The 20,927-nt window shown below is 44.9% G+C and overlaps 1 protein-coding gene and 1 pseudogene across 5 annotated transcripts; one reads left to right on the top strand and one right to left on the bottom strand.

Annotated features, from left to right (window-relative positions):
• Positions 1-11,790, bottom strand: part of LOC141925523 (gamma-crystallin B-like) — a 27,364-nt pseudogene extending 15,574 nt beyond the window's left edge.
• On the top strand, positions 11,488-20,927 carry LOC141925325 (uncharacterized). Of its 5 annotated transcripts, none has more exons than XM_074829298.1 (9): positions 11,488-11,515; positions 12,469-12,612; positions 13,550-13,725; positions 13,987-14,049; positions 14,650-14,744; positions 15,558-15,823; positions 16,436-18,400; positions 19,595-19,721; positions 20,590-20,927. In XM_074829298.1, the coding sequence occupies exons 2-9, from the start codon at positions 12,471-12,473 to the stop codon at positions 20,792-20,794; spliced, it is 3,039 nt and encodes a 1,012-aa protein (XP_074685399.1). In that variant the 5' UTR covers positions 11,488-11,515; positions 12,469-12,470; the 3' UTR covers positions 20,795-20,927. The 5 variants fall into 5 exon arrangements, with proteins under 5 accessions (XP_074685399.1, XP_074685396.1, XP_074685398.1 ...); XM_074829295.1 differs by lacking the exon at positions 11,488-11,515 and adding an exon at positions 11,799-12,026; XM_074829297.1 differs by lacking the exon at positions 11,488-11,515 and adding an exon at positions 12,033-12,121.

Below are 20,927 nucleotides of genomic sequence, written 5' to 3'. Positions count from 1 at the left end.
TTGCAAAGAGTTTTACTGGCTTGTGTGAATTCTTCAGACCTACTTTGTCAACCTGTTGCTTTCCTCCGGTGACTGAGTCCAGCTGCTTGCTGCCCTTTTTAGCTCTCCCTGCTGAACAAGGGTTGGTCTTTTGATATGCTGCTGCTGTCTGGTACTTAATGCCTTGGGAGGGAGAAAGAGCCTCGCATCATCTTGGGCTTAGAGTGCCACCAGGCTGGTTTATTATTTACTGTTTGAGATCAATTGCAATACAGGGCTGGAGGTAGGGGTCCCAGTTTCAAATTCTCTAATGCTCCTGAAGTTCCTTTAATTTTTACTGCACTTGGAGAAGCAGCAGGAAAGAGGGGAGCAGGGGGTGACTCTTTCACTGGCCAGTAGCATAACTGACCTTTGCAAAAGTCCTAGTATTAGTCCATGCTTAATAACAAACAAGGGACTGTCAGACATGAAGGCTGATACTACTAGAAATATGTAATCTTATTGTTTACCTCAACTTGAGGAAAGTGCTTCTTTTGCAATTGTCATGAACTTCAGGAGCCTGAGCTAGACACTATTTCTAGGCTACAATGAAAAAATGCCTGTGCCTCACCCTCTATAAGAGAATAGGTCCAGACCAAGGATTACACTATCCCTTCTACATGCAGCTGTTGGAGCTCAGCAGGCTGTAACTTGGTGGCTCTGATGGGCCAGGTGCTGCTGCCCCATGTCCCTCTGCCCGCATCTTGTGGGAGTCAGGGTGAAATGTGCTCATTTTACTTCCAGGCATACTCTGCAGCTTCAGGGGCAGTCAGCATGTCAAATGGATGCAGGGAGAGCTTGAAAGGTTGAATCCAGTGGTCCTGGAAGGACAATGATTCATAAATTAGTAAGTCTGCAGAAACTATGTGCCAAGCCAAATGGGCATACTCTTTTGTGGTCAGCAGAAGGTAAGATAACTGCTTCAGAGGCTGTGATGGATAAATGAGCACAACTGTGCTGGCAGTTTTTGTCCTGGTTGCTTGGTCCACCCTGCTTCTTGAAGTGCCCATCACCACTGCCCAGACATTTCAGTTGTCCACACAGTAGCTAACTTCTGCATTTTATAGCCCTGTATGTACTGGTACAGCCTGGGGGTTGTGGTCTGCCATAACATCCTGGCAGGCAGCCTGCAGCTGCTCAGCTGTTCACATGGCAGCTCCTGAAATATCTGGACAATGGGGTAGGAAACTCTGAGAAGCAGCAGGTAGTTGGGATAGCAACCATTATGTCCCTTCTCATGAGTCAGAAATCTTCTGGATCCTAAATCCCACTAGAATGTGACTTAGGTTCCCTAAGTATCTATATATCTTGGTAAAGCTAGTGCTTGATTTTCAAGGAGATTTAAGCCAAGGCTTCAAAAGTGATGGGGGATAACAGGGATCTCCACCATATTACTTTGATGGGAAATGGGGAGGGGGGAAGATAACCAAACCTGATATCCACAGAATTTTGAGATGAGCTGGATTCCAGCTCTTTGCGTCTAGGACTCTTAAGGAGGCATAAGCTGTGCTCTAAGAGTTACTGTTAATGAAAACAGTAGGTTTAACCTCTTAAATGAATTAGAGCTTTGCAAAATAAATTACCCTTAGTTTCCAAACTCAGCAACGCACTTCGGTTCCTTTCTCATAGAGTGGGAATGATCTTAAGCCCATGATTAAAATCAAGCAGTGTTGTTGACTGGAATAGAAACTGGAGATACTGATAACAATGGCTTTTTCAGAAAATGGATCTTCAGAGAATTTTGTAACTTTGCTACCTCATGACTGTCAAGGAAGTATCCCTGAGTTTGCTACGAACAGGACCTAGGCAAGTGCAAAGTAACATGAAATGAACAGAAAGATTGTTTCTGATCTTTCTTTGCTTGCATAACATCAGAATATAAATCGAAGCTAAAAAACCAGTATTCCCCCTGCCCGCCCCCCCCCCCCCCCCCCCCCCCCCAAAAAAAAAGCCCCACCCACCATGGGAAACAGCATGAGTAGCTGGAAAACTTCCAAGAAAACATCACTCCTCTGCAGTGTATGGTATGCACTCAGAATGGAAATTTCTAAAAGTATCCTCTGTTGGAAATTCCTAGAGAAAAGGATTCCTGCCCATAAGAAGCACGACAGTAAAAATATACAGTGTAATGTCCACGGCAAAAGGAGGGAAAGCTGATCCACCCACTTATCCCAGGAGCAGAGGGGAAGACCCCTCCTTCGAAATAACATGTTGTGAAATGCCCCTACATGGCATCTAGTGGCATTTCTAGTTCTTGACATGGGAAAATTCAGCAAAGAGGTTACAGCCAAGGCTGTTCTGATGCATGTAACTGTGAGCTGGCGTGAGCTCTAGCCCTTTCTGGACACCAGGTGGCAGACCGTTCCCGCTAAGCATGACAGGTAAAAGAATAAAGTGCCCCAGAAGCACTGTGAATTACATGTGAATCATCTATTATAGTCTGATTAGAATTCCACAGCAACGTTTAATGGTTGCTCGGGAAACATCAATAAAGTCTGTGTTACTGAAGATAAAATCTATATATTGCAGCACAAATGCTCTTTCGTTAAATAGCTGGGCCATACAGAATACCTTCTTGTGACTTGAGTCATGAATTAAAGATTATAATACCTCCCCTGTTTTTTAAAGGGCAGTTACAGTTATATGACTTAAGATATGCTTCTAGAGAAACTTGCTCTTAACACAGGCAAGGCCCTTGTGAAGCAGGCTGTATCTCTTCAGACCTGCATAGCCTTCTTCCCCACTCCACATTAGTGGTAACTGGAGCCCACTGGTGGGAATGCTCCTCTGTGAAGCACTGTGACAAACTCCCAGGAGCTGGGTTACATCTTAGTGTGGTTGTGAGTAGTTGGACTGCCTTTTCTTGCCTCTCCCTGGCGCACCATAAGGTAGAAGAGGAGGTGAATAGTTCAGCTTTTTGCTCTGTTCAAAGAGAGAAGGCTGGAGCTAGTTTGCTATTACTAATGGGGCAAAAGAGTTTAAAATGTAACATATTTTTTAAAAGGCACAGATATTATAGGATCCAAATGCATTATGCCTTTTTGTAGCAGGAGATTTCTTCCACTTTATTGCTCATAGCACACCAGTCTAGGCAGTAGGCTGGTGGGAGAAGGGGCCAATAGCTTACCATTGCTATGGCCAAAGCTAGGAGTCACCGGTACCACTAAACTGGTACCTCTTCTTTTGTGGATTCTCTCAGACCTAAAGTGCAGAAGATGTCAAAAAGTGTGGGGTAGATTCTGCAAGGTGTGTGATGCTAGCAATGATGAAAGCCTTTTGTTTGGGAATGGGATACCACTTTAAGACTGGGGCTAAGTGTAGGTATTAGTGCCAGGGCAGGATAGGAATGAAGAGTTTTAACCAGTGAAATCTCTGCATGGCCAAGATGAGATCTGATCAGTAAAGCTGGAGTAAGTATCTCCTTTTGGTCTACTGAAGGCTTTTTTATTTTTGTATCTATCTGGTTGCTCAGTTACATTTGTCTGCTGTATCCAGTTTTGCACGGATCAAATACAGTTTCTTTTCTGGTAGCCTGGGGACAATTTTCAGCAGAGGTCCAACAGAGGAACAGCACAACAGAGCCGAACAAGCCGCTTCTGCCCTTTGAAGAACACAACCATCTCACTGAAGGTCAGCTACTGAAGACAAAGAGCTTTTATGTGTCTGTGCTTTCCCTGCACTAGCACTTTGTTTGCTTGGGTTGGCAAGGTCCCACACCAGTGTGCAGGCCAGAAAGGAACCATGAAGTCTGTGGTCAGCCAGGCATTTAAGCCAGAAAGGGACATGCTAATAAAAAGCCTTCATAAACCTCTACACCAAGGAGCACATCATTCAAATATTCTAGCATGCAACGGGTGACTTTTTAGACTAAAAAGACAGAGCACACATTTTGGAAGTAGCCCTTATGCTGTTAAAGGTTTCTGATCCCAGTGGTGGTGTAATGAGGGAAGCATCAAGAGGTCAAATTCTAGAGGTTAAACACAGTAAGCACCTTTCCTCCCCTGCCTAGTCTCAACTTCCTTTGTCTTTTCATGGTTACATTCAGTCAGTCCCAATTCCTTCTGTGAGGTGATGGGCAGCAAAGGTGGTTGGGCTTGTGTGTGAATGGTTTCTGTCTGGCATGTCTCTGTACTTCTTACTGTTCCTCTGTGCTCTTGTCCCTGCAGGCCATGGCGTGGAGGGGATGCCTCCTTCCAAGAGCACGTCCCTATAGTCACCACACACATCTCCTTACATGTGTCCTCATGTCTCCTTCCCTGGTAGCTGCTGTTCTTTCTTAAATATGTTTGAGTAGAGGTGCCATGTGCTACTCTGGCTGAAGTTTTGGGTCGTGCCTGGCTGCTTACATGGGATTCTGAGTTGACTGGCACAGGGCAGTTCATGTCTCCTCCCACATAGGTCACCACTGCAGCCCTTGCTGCCTGAACTCTGCCATTTACACCTAACATAGCAACCATGTGTGAACTTGCATGAAAGCAGTAAACCTTGCAATTTATGCCCAGTATAAATAGAAAAGCATTTGAACTGGGGATGCAGAAGTTGTCCTGATGTCTAACACTGCTCAGGTCTTACAAGCTCCCTAAAACCTGATGGATCATTCCACATGGAGGTTTCATTCCCAAAGAGCAGGGATGTGACTTGTCCGGAAGGTCTTAAACAGTATCAGATTCCTTTGCTTATGTAAATACACTCTTAGAAATCTCAGATGAAGGGAAGCAGGAGGCACACACTCTGCTGCCTGTTTTGAGAGCTGACTAGACCCAAACAACTCTGGTGTACGGGCTGACAGCAGGTCATGTTGTCAGAGCACGGTGCCCAAGGAAACATAGCCTCCTTCTCTGGACAGAGATTAAATGATTTGCCCGAAGTCAGATAGTCTAATCTAATCTGCAAATCAGGGTAATGTTACCTCTTATCTCTGCAATAATTGAATTGTAAAACCTTGTGCAAGTTATTATTGTACGATTTGGCACAAGGGTGCTTCCAGATTCTAAATAATCTTTTCCCTGCAGATGCACAGGTACACAGATGACCTTGCAGTCACAGAGTTGCTGGTTTGTTCTGTTTAATCTGTGTGTCCACCTTCTATAGGACTGTAATGCACTGCAAGTAAAAATTGGTTTAGCACTTCCTTATTCTCCCCTTTTTCACACTGCAGTAAAGGCAGAATTTAAGGTTCCCTGACAGGTGCTATCTCTGATCCTTTACTGGGATTGAGGAAGGATTCCTAGGATGTAGATACTGAATCTCCTTAAACTGTGTTGTGTAAGAGTCAGAGTGCCCTTATGAGAGCTGGCTTGCTGGCTTCTGTAAATATAGCACTGATTGTATGAACTTGCCTAAACATGACCCCAGATTAAGACCTACAGTGTTGGCATACTCTACTAAACATCATAAAATACCTTACCAAAAAAACATGGAGGTATGGAAGGAAGTCTCTGTCTTGCAGGGTTAAAGGTCTCTAGTCAAATTCACATCTTTCATTCCTCTGATGAATGCCTTATCTCAAACCTACAGCACACTTCCTTAGCTGGAAGGTTTATCAGCATACAAGGTAATAAGAATGAGTCAAGGAGACCATGAAGGATCTTCAGAGTCCATAGTAAAGAGGGGGGCAGAAAAACTAGCAAAGAGGTGGGCTGTGGAGGGAGAGATTTACTTGTTTATATAACTGCTTACAGGGTATACTGCCTGTATACCCTTTGTCTCCTTGGCTCCTTGGTGAGGCCAAGCAGTGCAAGGTAGCACCAGAGGCCAGGAGCTAGCAAAGGTTAGGTATTGTGTCCTGATGATTTCTGGTTTGAAACCTGAGTGGACTGGGGAAGAAGACCAGGCACAACGTACATCTCTGGCAGCCAGATGACAAGCCCAGAGGAAAACACCAACTTCAGATAAAATTCATACTGTTGTACCTAGCCTGTGGTCTTGAATGCTGCCTGAATGCTTATATTCTGCTGCAACAAGGAGACACATGAGAGTTTATTGTACGATGTTGCCAGCTATCATCCACTGCTGGTCTAACAGTAGTGATAGCTTTCCATAGAATGAAGTCCCTTCCTTTATTAGTATGTGAGAGCTGGAATAAACAGTAGCTGTAATAGACTCACACACAATATGATCTGCAAGCAATTAAGAAACGTGCTGCACTCTGTAGCTTTGACACACACCCTCAAGACTAGCAGCAGGAATGAAGTACCCCATGGATAACTACAACTGCACATGGAGGCTTTACACCTCATTATGATGCTGAAAGGCCACCCACAAGGCTCTAAACTGTAATGGCAGATGTGAGAAGGGAATAATTCAACAGTGTTTACTCTGAGTGAGAAGAAAAATAATCCATGTGTGGCTCGCATTCCCAGAATGACAGTCCAATGCACTACATGATGGACCAGGCCACTACAGGTAAGAGAGATCTCATACTCCTATCAGAGATGCTGAAAAACCAACAAATCACTCCATTTGCAGAGCTCTGCCAGTGTGTTGCTGACGGCTTCATGCTGTAAATCTGTAAGATCTCTTCAACAGGAATGCTGTTCTGTGAAGACAGGTAAAGAGAGAGGTTCAGCTCTCAGAAGTAGTATTCTTTAAAGTGGTTGTATTAAATCCAGCTCATATCCCCTTCCTTTGATCTCTGAAACAGCTTTCACATGAACTTCTAGTATTGTTTCATGCTGCTGGTACAAATCTTTTGAGATCTAGTCCTGAAACTTGCTCACCATTTTGCACTTGGGTGAGACAAGACAAGTTACCTATACACACGCATAGGACCATCTACTGAAACTGCCTGTTTTGTTTTCTAAGGCTGAGCAAAACTTAATGGCTACCCAATAAAAATGAGACAGATTGGTAATATTTGCACTGTCTGTATACTGTGCTTTCAATGAACAAAGACATCCAGGGTACAGGGAGTGTTTCTAGACAGGTACCATAGAGCAAAATATATTGCTAGCTTTCTTGCTGTCTTACCAGCGTATGCAGACAGTATCACAGCTTCTCTCTCAATTTGGTTGGGATACCTGTATCGGTTGCGAGCTGCAAAATTCCTGTATGGTATTTTGAACAAGACGATTATTAGCCTGGTGTTATAAATGCAAAAGGTAGTCCTGGGCTTGATTCATTGCTGCTTTTACTCCATTTTCACACTGGTGTAACCCACTGCAACAGCAGGGCCTTAGCTTTGCAATACTCACATTTTCGGTCTTGTCAGTGCAGTCTGAGCATCCAAGTCACTTAGCCACAGCAAAGCAACACTGAAGGGTAAGTTGTAATGGACCTGGACAGACAGAAGAAACTTATGTGTTTTGTTTTACTGTAATTGCTTGACTGAGGGATGACAGAAGGACCAGAGAAATGCAGGGAAATGTGAGCTGGAGCATGGTATTGTCTCAACTACACTGCGTACCCCACCAGTTGTAAGACACTTGCTGAAGTTTGAGGGGTTTTAAACACATACAGGAAGACCTTCTCAGCTTAGCTGAAATATTTTTTTATGCATGGACAGCTTTAGTTTGTGAAGAATTCCCTTTAGTTAGGTGACTTGTACTTTATCAAATATCCTCTGCCGATGAACTTTGTCTTGCTGAAAAATCAGCAAAAACTTGAGTTATCTTGGATACATTATACCTGGATGCTATTCACAGGCAATCTCTTTAGCTACTCATTTCAGTAATGGGCTTTTATTGATCATTGTAGGAACATGTTATTTAGCTGTACCAAAGAGTCATCCTTCAGAGTTCTCAGTAGCCCTGAAGTTAAAGAGGATAGGAAGTAAGAAGTCTGGTGATTACCATGTCATCTAGAAAGGTGGGCTGCCTTTGTCCTCTTCGATCAAATTCATTTTCTTAATCTCCCAATCACCAATAATCTCCCCTTAAAGCAAGAAAATAACTCCAAATTACAACTGGTTCTAAGCAATCCAGTGCATAAGAAATGTAACAGATGACTCTAAAGCTAGTGCAAGACTGGGGCTAAATTTGCTACGATTCAGGGCTAGGAATCTGCAGCAGGATTTTTCACAGACACCTCCTAATAGGTAGGAAAGCTGTTAGTTTTCTGCATCTCTCTAATCTTAGCTTCCTTCAAACCACACTGCTGTCTTCCCCAAAGGCTCCAAAATATAGGAAAAAGAGCAAATATGAATCAAGTATTTAAAGTCTGGGGACTCACAGAAGGATTTCACTGTACAGCCTAGAGACTGGAAGAAATGCTTCACTGGTGCTTGTTCTCATTCAGGGGAGGCCTGATTCTCCAATATTTCCTCAGACTAAGTAGTACTGATCCATGCAAGCAGTCCTAGGGAAGATGGGTACAGGACTTGTACGAAATAGAGGGGACACTGCTTACATCCCCTAGAAGCTGTCTGCTGGGCACTCCTGCATCAGAGAGCATGAGACGCCACTGCATGAACTAGGAGACCCCTTACAGACAGCGGCTGCGCTGGCTGCATGACAAGGGAGGAACTCTGCACCTGCCTGGTCACTCCCACTGACACACAACAAGTTCTGGGCTGGGACATTTCTACTGTCACATATGCAGTCAGGTCTCACACTACAGACTGCATGTAAGAAAACGAAGAGCATCTCAGAGGAAGTCTGCTCATACTTTCCAGCAAGAGAAGACTAAGGTTTTACAGTTGTCATCCAGCTAGGTTATACAACCCTTTGCAATGAAAACAAGTCCATCTCAAAAGCAATGAAGGCAGCTGTAGGCAGTTACTACTTACAGGCATTTTCCAGTCTCTTTCTATAGGCATTTTCTTTCCATATTCTAGCTGTCACTGTAACATAAGGTCAAGGGTCTAGGTGAGAGAAAAGTACATCCTACCAAGTACCTCTTTCAGTAAGCAAATCTGAATCACAGATAGAGTATAGAACACTTGGAGATTCCCTACAAAAATCTGCCCAAAACCACTTCCCAGGTAGGATTACAACAGAAGCTGAGAAAAATCTAGTCAAGAAAGAGAAAACAACATGCACAGTACTGAAAGTGAGAGTAAGGAATTTGGTAATGAGAAATGGGCAGAATGAGCCCATTTAAGATGAGCATCAATCTTGAGCGTCAGCTTGCAGGTTACTTGCATCCCCATAACAGTGATGTATATTCTCTCATATAACACAATCTATTGACCTGCCACCGCCTCTGAGTTTCTTAGTGTATGGCTTGTTCTCCCCACTGTGTGTGTATTAATCAGATTTATGTGGTACAAAGAGGGGATGGACTGGGAAGAGGACAGGCTGGAAGAGATGAGGTAACAGCTGGCCTGACAGGACACAGCAAAGAGAGAAGCCAGTAGCTGGCCCATCAATTTATTGTAATATCAAAGTGCACACTTCACTCCTCTGCTCCACAATACACAAAGTAATGACATACCTAGTAAGCTCTCTGTGTTACTGGATATTGTCCCCCTATTCTCTCTCTCATACATGTACACAAGAAATCATGCACTACCTTTGTCAGCTCTTGGGACAGGCCTCAGGATCTGGGTTTGGAGCCTCTCTGACTTCAGGTATCTATGAGGAGGAATTCCCTCTTGATGTTGCTGTTCATTTCTTGCCTCTGCTCTCAGATTGATGGTGGTAGCCAATGTGTCATGGTGACTAACAAGTCAGTGAGAGGCTATTGGATTTTGCAGATTAGGAAAGTCTGCAGGCTGTAGTTCTGAATGGAAAGAGCCATCCCCCTCCTTGGGAATGTACTTTTCATGTTATTAACTGATTATCTAGTAAACAATAGGAATGGTTTTATGAGACATGATCGTAATGATGCCTCTATATGTGATGGCCTAAGAAAACATAAAAAAGCAAATGTGTTCTCATGAGACATAGATGTCTTCCAGGAAAAAGCCTACTTGGTATTTACAGAATTTGTGCTGTGCTTTCTCTTCCTTATTTCATTTTACCAATATCTTTCCAAAGCCTGAGCTTTAGGCATGTGCCAGAGGTAGAGGTGGTGGACATGGCTATGCCACCTACCATGTCTTTGCCATAGTAGTGGAAAGCCGGTGGGCAGCCACTGAGGGAGGGCTGGAGTTTGGGAATGGCCCTCCTAGTAGCATTAAATGCTTATGGCCACTCTCATTAATTCTGACAAAAGAAGCACCAAGCTGAGCACTTCCCCACCTTTCATTCCAGCTGCGGGGCTTGTAATCAAGTTGGATTTGATTTCTGAAGGCAGGCATCATGGCAACCCCTTGTCTCCAGTAGAGCTGCTGCTTGTTTGCTCTGCTTTGAGAAATGCCTGCCTTTCCTCCAGTTACATCCACCCAGGGCTTATCTGCTGGTATGGCCAGGCGAGTGTGAAAGGTGACCTTCACAAAGTGAACATAGCCATGCCAGGACCAACCCAAAGTCCTGCTAACCCAGCTCCTCTGCTGTTACGTAGCAAGGGTGATACCCTGATGAAGAAAGTGACACTCCAGACATGAGGCTGGTCCCTAGCCCTGGGGTGAATTGACCCCTGCTATTTCCCCAAAAGCAAGAAATGCTTCTGTGTCATTGCAAGGCATGGAGAGGGGGTGGCACCGTGATTGTGCTCTTCCTGGGGAAAAAAAAGTATCAGCCACTAGTGGATGCCTGGGGAAGAGACAGAAGAGCTGTGCCAGTAGGCATGAAACTTTCTCAGCGTATTTCTCCATTCTCCACTGATTCGCAGCTCAGGACCTTCATGAGCAAGAAGTATTGTCTTGGCAGTTAATAGCCCCTTGCTTGTTTTTCACTTCCACAAACTTGTCCAATTACTTTTTTAAACCTGAGTAATTGACATCTGCAATATCACCTGGCAAAGATTTCTCCTGTTTGAATAGGGCTGTGTGGGAAAGGGTTTCTGATTTTAAGCTGTCCACTGTTAATTTAATTTGCAGACCAGTGGGCTTAATAAACTTGGTAAAGTAACTTAGTAAACTTAGTAAGAGCAAGTTTAGGCCGCTCAAACTGTGCAACTTGTCATCCATGGAGCACAGAATACATATTAGAGAAGGATACTTAAGTCTTTTCCCCACACCATAGCACACTTAATGCCAGTCACAGGTTCTCCAGAGCAAGAAATAAAGCATCAGGCAGGTTTGTTTGTCTGCAGCATCATTATCCACTGCAGGTCCAATTTTCAGGGCTGTTACGGAGGGTCCTTAGTAAATCTGCTACTTAAGTTGGAAGGAATAAATTTATTTAATAATTCTCACTATTTAATGCTCATCAGCTAACATATTAACAAATACCACATAAAATAGTAATAGGAGTAAGATTTAGGTCGCTTGCAAAGGGCTACTATTCACATGTCTGTAGCAGCTGGTGGAAGTGTTTTATCAGCCTTGTTTGTATTGCAATCTCCCTCTGCACCTCCACTGTAAACTGCTGTTCTTCAAATTATTTGGCTGCTTTTTCCTTACACGTCATTTCCGTAAAATAGTTAACATCGTGTCATCTACACATGCAATGTCAACTTCTTGAGAACAAATTCAAGGGTGTCTGGAAAGCAGTGCATTAACTTGGACTGAAAGGTAACTTTCTTACCAAAAAAAAGTATGTTTTGGTAAGACTAAAACGGCACCTTTCCGCAGGTGAAAGCTGCAAGCTAGGTGCTGAATTCTGCGGACGAACAAACCCTAACTTTTGGGTGAGATTTGTCCTTCAGAACAACCCTCAGGCTTTTCTGCGGCGTTTCCTGAGCGTTTTAGCTCTGCGTGCTCGGGACAAGGTGACGACAGCAGCTGCTCACGAGCACGGCCTCAGAGTCAGGCGCTCCCAGCCGGAAGGGCGGCTGAGCAGGCGGCATTTCGGGATCCCCCTTCCCCCCGAGGGCTGACAGCTCCCCCTCAGCGACGGCGGCCGGACTCAGCCCAACACGGCGGCGCAAAATGGCGGCGCAGCCTGAGCCGAGAGCGCGTGGGAGCGCAGCCTCTCCGCACACAGCGGGACAGGGGAAGTAACGCGCCCCGCCTCGCCTCAACCACCCCTGGGGACAGACAGGCTGCGCGCGCCAAGCCTCGTCCGCTCCTTTCCCCCACGGAAGTACGGGCGGGGAAAAACAACCGCCGCCATCGCGCGGGGCGGGGCGAGGGGCGGGTAGCCCGCCGTCGCGGTTGCATTCAAAAATCTCCTGGCGGGTAGGGTTTTCTCATCTCCCTTCCCTCCTTCTTCGGTCGCGGTGAGTGGCGGCCGCCCGCCATCCCGCGGGTCTCGCAGCGCTGGAGGCTGCTGCCCCGCACGCAGGTGAGGTGGGGGCTGGCCTGCCCTGCTCCCTGCTAGTGCTGAGGGGCTGTACCGGCCCGTGGCGGCCGCCGTACCCGGGAGCAGCTTGGGGCGAGGTGTGGCGCGGTGCGGGGGTCAACGAGGGGGTGGGGTGGGTGAGGCCGCAGATACGCTCTTCGGGGGGAGTGTATGTCTTGGCCGGTAAGTACTTGCTGAAGGTAAGAATACGGGTGTTAACCTTGCTTGGCGTCTCTCTTTCTAGCTATGGCATCTTGGGAGGCTTCCGAAACATCCTTCTTCAGTCTCAGTGGTGTAAGAGAGCGGATGCGGGAGAAGAAAAAGGGTGCCTTGAGGACTGCAAAGTTGAATGCCTCTCTTGCATCAAAAATCAAAACGAAAATCATTAGTGAGTGTATTTTGCCTTGCAGCACGCGCAGAGGCTGTCAGCTACGTCAGCTTGTAACTGTGCCTTTGGCCATGGCCGTGGTGGTGAGCAGCAGTCTCTTACCCAGAGCTTATATTTAACAGCTGCTTCTCTGCTTGTGGGTTTCAAGTGAATTTAGTACCCTGCAAATGAGTGTCAAGTGCCACTTGCGGTGCTCAAAGGTGTCTGAGGTATCTGTGGCTGGCAGGTTTAACGCAGAGCCTTTGGAGCTGCAGCTGGGGGACCCCAGGCTGCTTGGCAGCATCTTGGATGGCATGAGACAGCTGTGTCTGGGTAAGCGAGTCCTCAGGGTCCAAACAGCAAAATAAGAGGGGTGAAAAGTATTTTAGTGTATATGCAGAAGCTAGCGTAACTGTGATTTGTTTTTATGGGGGGAATAATGCAATGATAGTGCATGAGATAATTTGGACTACCATGAAGAAGTTAGATACTTCTCTTTTATTTGTTTTGAAATGGGGAAATACAGATCTAAATCTGCTCAAGGGCTACTACAGAAGAAAGTAGGTTTTTCTCCCCCTTTTTGGATGGAGATGAGGACTTAGAGCTATACGTGACTTCTTCAAAGTCAGAAGCCTATCTTTCTAAACTCAGCACCTGATTCATGCCATCATTCATTAAGAACTGAAGCAGCAGCTTGCTGACTGAGAACAATCCACAGAGGATGGAGAGGGTGTATGTCTGAAGTGTTGCAGGCTATTATGGAAAGTTTTTCCTGCTGTTCTCTGGAGACTTCTATTGCTGGAAGGAATTATACTGCTGACTTTGTGTGGGGACTATTGAGTTGTAGAGCTCTCAGCTTGGGGGGAGGCTATTCTGGGAAAAGGAAGTATGATGAGGGAAGAGGCATGGATGAGACCTTGGATGCTGATTTAGTGCGATATTTCTCTATCCCTTACAGACAACTCCTCCACTATTAAAGTCTCCCTAAAGCACAACAATAAAGCACTGGCCCTGGCCCTCAATGCGGAGAAAGCCAATGCACAGCGGCTCACCCAGGAGAAGACCATCTTGCAGAAGGAGGTGGAGCAGTGCCACTTCCAGAACGCTGCGCTGCGGCACAAGCTCTCGTTCTTGGTATGGTGCCAACAGTGTGGCTGGCATGGGGAGGGGTGATGGGTAAGGTATGCACCACTAGCATTTCAATCTTGGGAGGAAGGAGCTGTCACTGATTGTCCATACTGTCTGCATGTGAAAAATGTCATCATTCGTTTACTCTTTCTTCCAAGCTGTGTTCTCCCCAGAAGGTGCCTTGCTCTGGCTACCAGCACTGTTGTTGAAATAAATATTTTGATTTAATGTCTTTATTGTTTCTCTCTCTTTATTATCTCAACATAGAATAACACCTTGCAAGAACTTGAAAACCTTATGGCTGCAGTTAAGATGGCCCGGCTGTCTGAGGTAAACCATGGGAAACATGAGCAGGCTGGTCTGGGAAGAGGGCTGTGTTTGTCTTATGCTTTGTGTTGCCTGCTCACTTCAGTGTTTGATGCTTCAGCTGTTTTTCTTTGCTTGCTTGAATTGTACTGGCTGCATCCCCATTTTAGCTTGGTGTTAATGATTTACAGGGTAACTTCTGTAGGAAAGGCTATGGTTTTAAACTGCCTTCCTCTGGGTCATTGGCTGTATTGGCCAGTAGGCTCTTCTGCTATGTCAGGCTGTGACTTCTTTCCAATTTCTTTTTTTTTAGTGTTGCCATGGCAACTTGGGATAGGGAATAGGACACTTTCCATACGTTCTGTCTTGTGGGTGGGAAAATATTTCTGCTTCCTAGCTTCATATTATCTGAACTAGTCTAACTTCATCTTCACTGCCTGTGGAGACAGAATCTGACTCTACTGCAATTTATTCTGTAATTTGTGCAATTTTAAATGGGAGAGGGTCACGGGCATATTTGACATATTTTTCAGGGTGAAACTGAGCTTCTGCTGTTTCTGTGCAGGAGGCTGCACAGAGAATTGCAAGAGCTTTAAACCACCCTTCTATTTCTCTGCTTTCCAGTTCCATACAAGTTCTGCATCCTTGTCCAATGGCCAGAAGAGCAGTGTCACTGAAGATAGCTGGGCCAATGATATTGCAGATGGTCAGCTTGTGAGGTGGGCCTTAAAATGTCAGATACCACCAAGCTTGTCCTGAATTTCTATATGCTAAACTTCCTCTTGTGTTATATGTGTGTGCCCAGCTGTCTGTTTTACATGAGATGTCTTTTCTAAACCACCACTGCTTGATGTTTTCCTTTACTCTGTGTCTTTCTGCTGCTACTCCTTGTCTTATTTGTCCTAATGCTAAGTCTGTGCATAAACTGGTCCTTTTCCCTTCTTTGTGTGAAAGTGCATTGCTTTTAGGTAGTTTTTTCCTTTGTAGCTGATGAGCACTTCAAAATTTCCTCAAGTGAGCAAGTGCCATAGCTGGCTGCTTTGATGTTTGTTACATATAAATGCTTAATAGTCATCTGCTGGTATGATGTAAACTTGTGTTTTGGAAAGACAGAGCAGGATCTCTCAAAATATATTTGAAGTTGTGTTTCTCCTCTGTCTAGTCTCCCCTTTGAACACAGGGGAGCCCCTAGAGCTGCCCACATACATGTCTCCAGGCAGCTGCGTTGGTGTTCCACAATGAGGTGAACCTCTCGTCACAACCTGTGCACCGAAAGGCCTTACTTCCTTGTTGCCCCAGTGTATTTTTCTCCTGCTCTGTGTCCACAGTAGTGTGCTTTCCTTATGAGGTGTGCTTGCACAAAAATGGGAAATCTGTCCTGGCTGGGCAGTGTGTGTTCTTCAGCACTTGAAGCCTTCAGAAATGTATTTCAGCAACTCTTGATGGAGGCGAAAGCTGTAGCTATTCTACTGGATTCTGGGGCCTGTCACAGGTATGGAACATGATCTATTGCTGTTATTCTTTCTCACCAGGGCTGTAGGGATGCCAATGAGGGTGCCCATTTCCAAGGTATGTGATGCAGGACAGCAAGGTAGCCACTCCACAGCAGTACAGACATCCTTACTAGGTCTCCAGGGACCTGCTTCTAATGAGCCCCTGGAAATTGTGCCCGTTGCCTCCAAAGATGCTTTGCAACCACAGCCTGCTGAGAAGTCTCAGTCCCACTGGGAAGAGAATGGGAAGAAGCCAACTGAAGCAATGGAAACACAAGCTTTTCTTGACTTTCGCATCTTTAGAGGTAACTTTGCATCTTCTGTTGTTCCTCTGGTATGACTTTGCATGTCTGTGTTCGGAAATGAATGAGTGCAATGCCATATCTCCAGTTAGCTCCTAACATTACTCTAGCAGCTCCTAATGACTGTTAGAAACTGCACGGTTCAGTGACACTGGTATTGCTAGAATTACATATATCCCAGAATGGGATGTCTTGGTTCAGGTATTTGGAACGCTTGCAATAGCTCAGGATCACTCAGGCTTTCTGAGCATCAGACACTGAGCTTACATAAGATTTTCAGAAATGTCTGAAGGTACAGAGTCTGACTAGATGCACACCTTCTGTTCCTGTGGATTTGCCATATAAATAATAACTCTCATGCAGATCATGAGCATTCTTAAAGTATTTGAGCTGCTTAAGGGATCTTGCTTTGGGCTGCCTTTCCTTTCTGAGGGGAGCCAGCTGAGCTATTCTGTTACACAGTAAGTTTGGAGAGTCCCTGTAGAGACAATCATGCTTTTTCTATGCTCTGGATTTGTGGCAGTGTGTGGGGCATGGTTTTTACTGGTATGGGGAAAGCTGACATTGGCCTGCTGCATTTCTCAGTCTTAGAAATGAATTTTGTCTTTCCAACAGAGACCTTCTGCGCCACCCAACAAAATCCCAACACTTTGCCAGAGGTTGCCTGGGAAAGTCAGCCTCTTTCATATGAGGGCAATGAGATGGCAAAACATCTCTTTGATCGTCTCTCACAAGGGCATATTACTCAGAGGAGAAAGCGGTCCACCCTGTGTGCAACAAGCACTCCATCTTCTGCTGTGGATTTCTTCCCATGTGTCAGTTCCACTCAGGCAGCTCAGTGGAGTATCACAAAGGACAGCAGCAGCTCCAGCAAGAGCAACACACAGCTGCAGCTGAAATCTCCCAGCTCCCTGGTTTCACCTACTCAAAGCACTGTTATTACTGATAGAAAATCTTTGGGTAAAGAGATTTTCTGTCATCAGCCACAGGCTAAAGAAACTGGGTGTGGTGTTGAAATGGACCCCAGCTATAGCCAAGTCTCTGAGTTTGTTCCTATAAAGGTCAAAAGCAAAGGTAATTGTAAAACTGGTGAGAAAACATCAGTTAAAAAAGCAAGCACAGGAAAAAAGAAACCAAATGCAATTAAAAACAATGCAGAAAGTAGTCCTGATATACCTCAAGGTGAAGAGAGTGCTCAAAATGTGAAGAAGCTTCTTCAGCCGAAAGTTGCAACACGTTCTAGTGAGTCTGAAGTTTCTGAGAAGAGGCAGAAGGCTTGCATGGGGGCTTTCGACAGGAAGAAGAGACACTGTGATGGGGAGCAACATTCCTACTCTTGTGATGAAGTCCAAGATCGCAGAAGAACGTATGAGGTGAAGCCACCGCAGCTGCAGAGTCTTGGAAGTAGTGACTTACTGCAACAGGCTAAGGCGGAAGCTATCTTTGAGATCCAGAGTATGGAGAGCTTGTTAAAAAGCCCAGTTCATACCTTCTCAAGTCATGAAGCTCCCTCAGATGATTCCAGTTTACAAAATTCACTTTTCTTGAGGAAAGAAACCTCAAGTGCCTGTGCTTTGCAAGAGAACTCAAGCATGAGCACAAAGAGCACCCGACAGAAAACCAACAGAAAAACTAGAGTAATTAGGCAAAGAGATAACTCTGATGAGGAGAATCTGCCAAACAGTGTGAAAATACCAGAGGCCAAAGCTGAAAAACAGCCTCAAAGAAGCCAGACAAGCAGGAAGATGACTGTCAGGAAAAACAGTTGTAGTGATCAGAGAACTGAAGTTTATTTTTTTGGGCCATGTATAGATGCTCAAGCAGTAGATAAGGAGAGCACAAAGGATTCACCAGCTAACCCTAAATGTAGCAGGAAATCTTACATTGTCAGTCCTTTGGATCTTGCAGAAAACTTGGGTTGTGTCCAGACAGATTTTGAAGGGAGTGAAACTGTACTTCCCAGGTCTGTTCCTGGAAGCAAAGCGAGCAAAATCCCCAGAGCTCAGAGGATGGTAGCTGCTCAGAGCAATAAAAAACAGACAGGGAGCCTTCAAGAAAAGAGGCGGTCTAAAGTGGACAACGACATGAATGCTTCAGAAAAAGAGGCCTATCCCAAACCAAAGCCTCAGAGGAAGAGGAACACCTCTAGACCTCCAGAGACTGATTCCCTGGCCAGACAAAGTGATGGTGCCAAGGTGCTCATTGGAAGTTCAGCAGAACTTGCATCCAAGCAGACTGTCCTGATGAGGAAGTCTTCCTGCATTACAGATCTGCTGTCTGAGCCAGATGCCTTCCTGGAGGAGCAGATAGCTGAGATATCGCTTACAAATAATCTTATGGACCTTTCATGCAGTCTTGAATCCTCCCCTGTGACCTGTTCTGCAGCTTCGCCTGTCAGATCCAGGCTTACAGATGTACCAGTTTCCAAGAGCTTAAGTACAGAGGACAACAGAACGCCAGAGAAATCCTCTGTTTGGCTGGAAAGCTCCCTGATATTTAAAGAAAAGACTGCAGAGGAAATACCTGGGGAAAGCAACCCGGTTAAATCAAGCTCTCAGAACTCACCTTCACAGGAACCTGGTAGGTGGTAGGCTGGGGGAGGGGACCTGTGTTAGGAGATGAGTGCCAAAAATCTATGCAGCCAGTGCTTTTATTACTGCCCTGCCCCCCCCTTTTTGGTTTTTTTTTTTTTTGGAGTTAAAGATCAGTGTCCAGTACACCATGTATGCTTCCACTTGTGCTGGCCAGTCGTTTCCGCAGCTGCATTTGCTTCTAATTAATCAGCATTCCTGTAAGAATTTCTGGTCACTTGTTTGTGTGCAGATATTGGGAAAAGACTAGGAGTATGTGCTGCAAATCCTGTTTTACCACTCTTGTTATCTACAGGGCATGCCTGTCAATTTAGAAAATCCATTCCTCAAGCAGTTGAAAAGTATAATTTGATGCTGACCCTGCCTACTAGAGTCAGTGTTATTGGGGTGCAGAATATGAAGATGGCAGGTTTTTGGTCCAGAATGGTTAGTGCTGCAACGTTTCAGACTTTATACTTCTAGGTGGTATCTTCAATGGAAATTCATCAGGGGCTACCTAAATTTTCTTGGTTATGTTTTTCGGGTTTGTTTTTTAAAAGGATTTGGAGGGATATCATCCCTTGGCTGGTAATACAATAGTTAAGCTGAGCCTTTGGGAGCTTGCTGTTATTGGATTCTCTGTAAAGAGAGTTGTTTTGTGGGGTTTTTCCTTGCTGTAGCTGTTGACAAACAGGCCTATTCTAGCTAGAGTGGGCTGTACTTTGTAGGGAGGGAGGAAGTTTGTTCTCCTGCCCTCCCCCTCTTGGCTGACTTCCCTTTGAAAGCTGCAGTAAACAATGGCAGGGTCCTGTGTCTTTCTGGAAGTCTCGTAGGTTGGTTGGGTGCCATAAGCTTGCTTCCTCCTCCAGGCTGTAAGCTCCTGGGCATTAACTATCAACTATAATTTTTGTATCATTCTTCTACTACACCAGGGCCCAATCATACTAGAAGTATTAGTGACCTGTATTTTTTCAGTGAGGAACCTAATTCAATTCATGAGCTGACTTTTGAGGAGCAGGTCTGGGATTTTTGGACAAAAATGGTCTCCTGAGTTCAGAGGGAACATGATTGGATTCAGTATGGTGCAGTGTTCAGAGAAACCTGTTAATACAGCCGTTCTCTATTTAACAGCTATATTTCTTAGGATATTTGAAAATGATTTGGAAACGCTTTGATCAACTCATGTGGATGTCTCCCTTTGCAGAGATCAGGCCACTGCAGGACTTGACCAATGCCAGGACTGTGGCTTCCTCCAGCTTGGAAGAAGTGACAGGGTACTTACCCAGGCGGAGACGGGACCCAACCTGCTATGCAGAGCCAAAACTCAACAGGTTGGGCTTTAAACTATTCCTTCCTGTGACTGTTCCCATGCTACAACCCCCTGCTCTGCTCTCGTGTGCTCACTCTCCAGGGCTGGACCCTCTGTCACTTTAAGTTCCTCTTACCCTTTGTGTTTCTGTGACCCTTCTCTTCTACTACAGTGTGGTTAAGCCAAAATTCTGCATTACCACAGATGCATGTGCAGGCTTCTGGTAACAAGCTACCAAAGATGTTATTTTCCTCACTGAAATAAGCACATCTCTTAGCAGACTGCATCTGTGGTATTCCAGTGCTAATGAGGGATTAGTGTGAAGATAAAATACAGGCTAAATAAAGACAGCTAAGTGAAAGCCCTGATTTCACTTGCTGCCATTCTGTGATATCTAGAGTTTTAGACAACAACTAAGTAATACTTCCATTTTAATTGGGTTTCAGTGAAGGAAATGCTAGGTTTTGAGGAGGGTTCTATCCTATGAGCAGGCTGTATCTCTATTTGCTTTTTCTGGCAGATATGAGTACCTAAACAAGTAGCTGCATCTTTTCCCTAAGAAACTAGATTCAGTACATCCAATGGCTACTGTACAGAACCATTTAACTCCTAAAATGATGACTTTGTTAACAGTTATGTTGCTGGGTAATACTGTGTTTTTTCCCTGAAAAGTGTCACAGTTTGAACTTTCTGTGAGGAGTTGGCTATACTGGGTCAGAAAGGACTCTGTACTGGTACAGCTGTTCCTGTACTGGACAAGAGACAAACTGTACCACTCAGTCATCTTATAGTGGAAAAATTTCAGTAAAATCGGAAACTTTAGAGACGGAAATCATACATGTATTCAAAAAATACCTTGATAGTTCTATCTAACCCTTTTGGTTCTGCAGGAAACTGAGGCGGGGTGACCCATTTACAAACAGCGAGTTCCTCCACTCCCCTGTCTACAAAACCAAAAAGAAGAAAACTGCCAAAGCCAAGGAAATGACCAAGAAGATCAAAGAGGAAAAAGAATGGCTTCCTGAAGGATGTCCCTGTGCCAAGACAGGCGAGCTAGTAAAAATGGGAAGAGACATGGAGCCAGAAGTAAAATAGTGGTTGAACAGGCAGCCCCCAAGCTTGTAGGGGCTTGTGTGTCTTTGCTAGAATATCTCTAATGTTTTGCATAGGTTATTTTTTGTTTTAGTTTTGAAGTATAAATAAAGTCTCCTATGTGGACATTATAAAA

The sequence above is a fragment of the Strix aluco genome, chromosome 6 (genome assembly GCF_031877795.1).
Source record: "Strix aluco isolate bStrAlu1 chromosome 6, bStrAlu1.hap1, whole genome shotgun sequence".
NCBI classification, from domain to species: Eukaryota; Metazoa; Chordata; class Aves; order Strigiformes; family Strigidae; genus Strix; species Strix aluco.
Note: the sequence above shows the minus strand (reverse complement) of the source record. Positions and strands in the feature narration are given on the sequence as shown.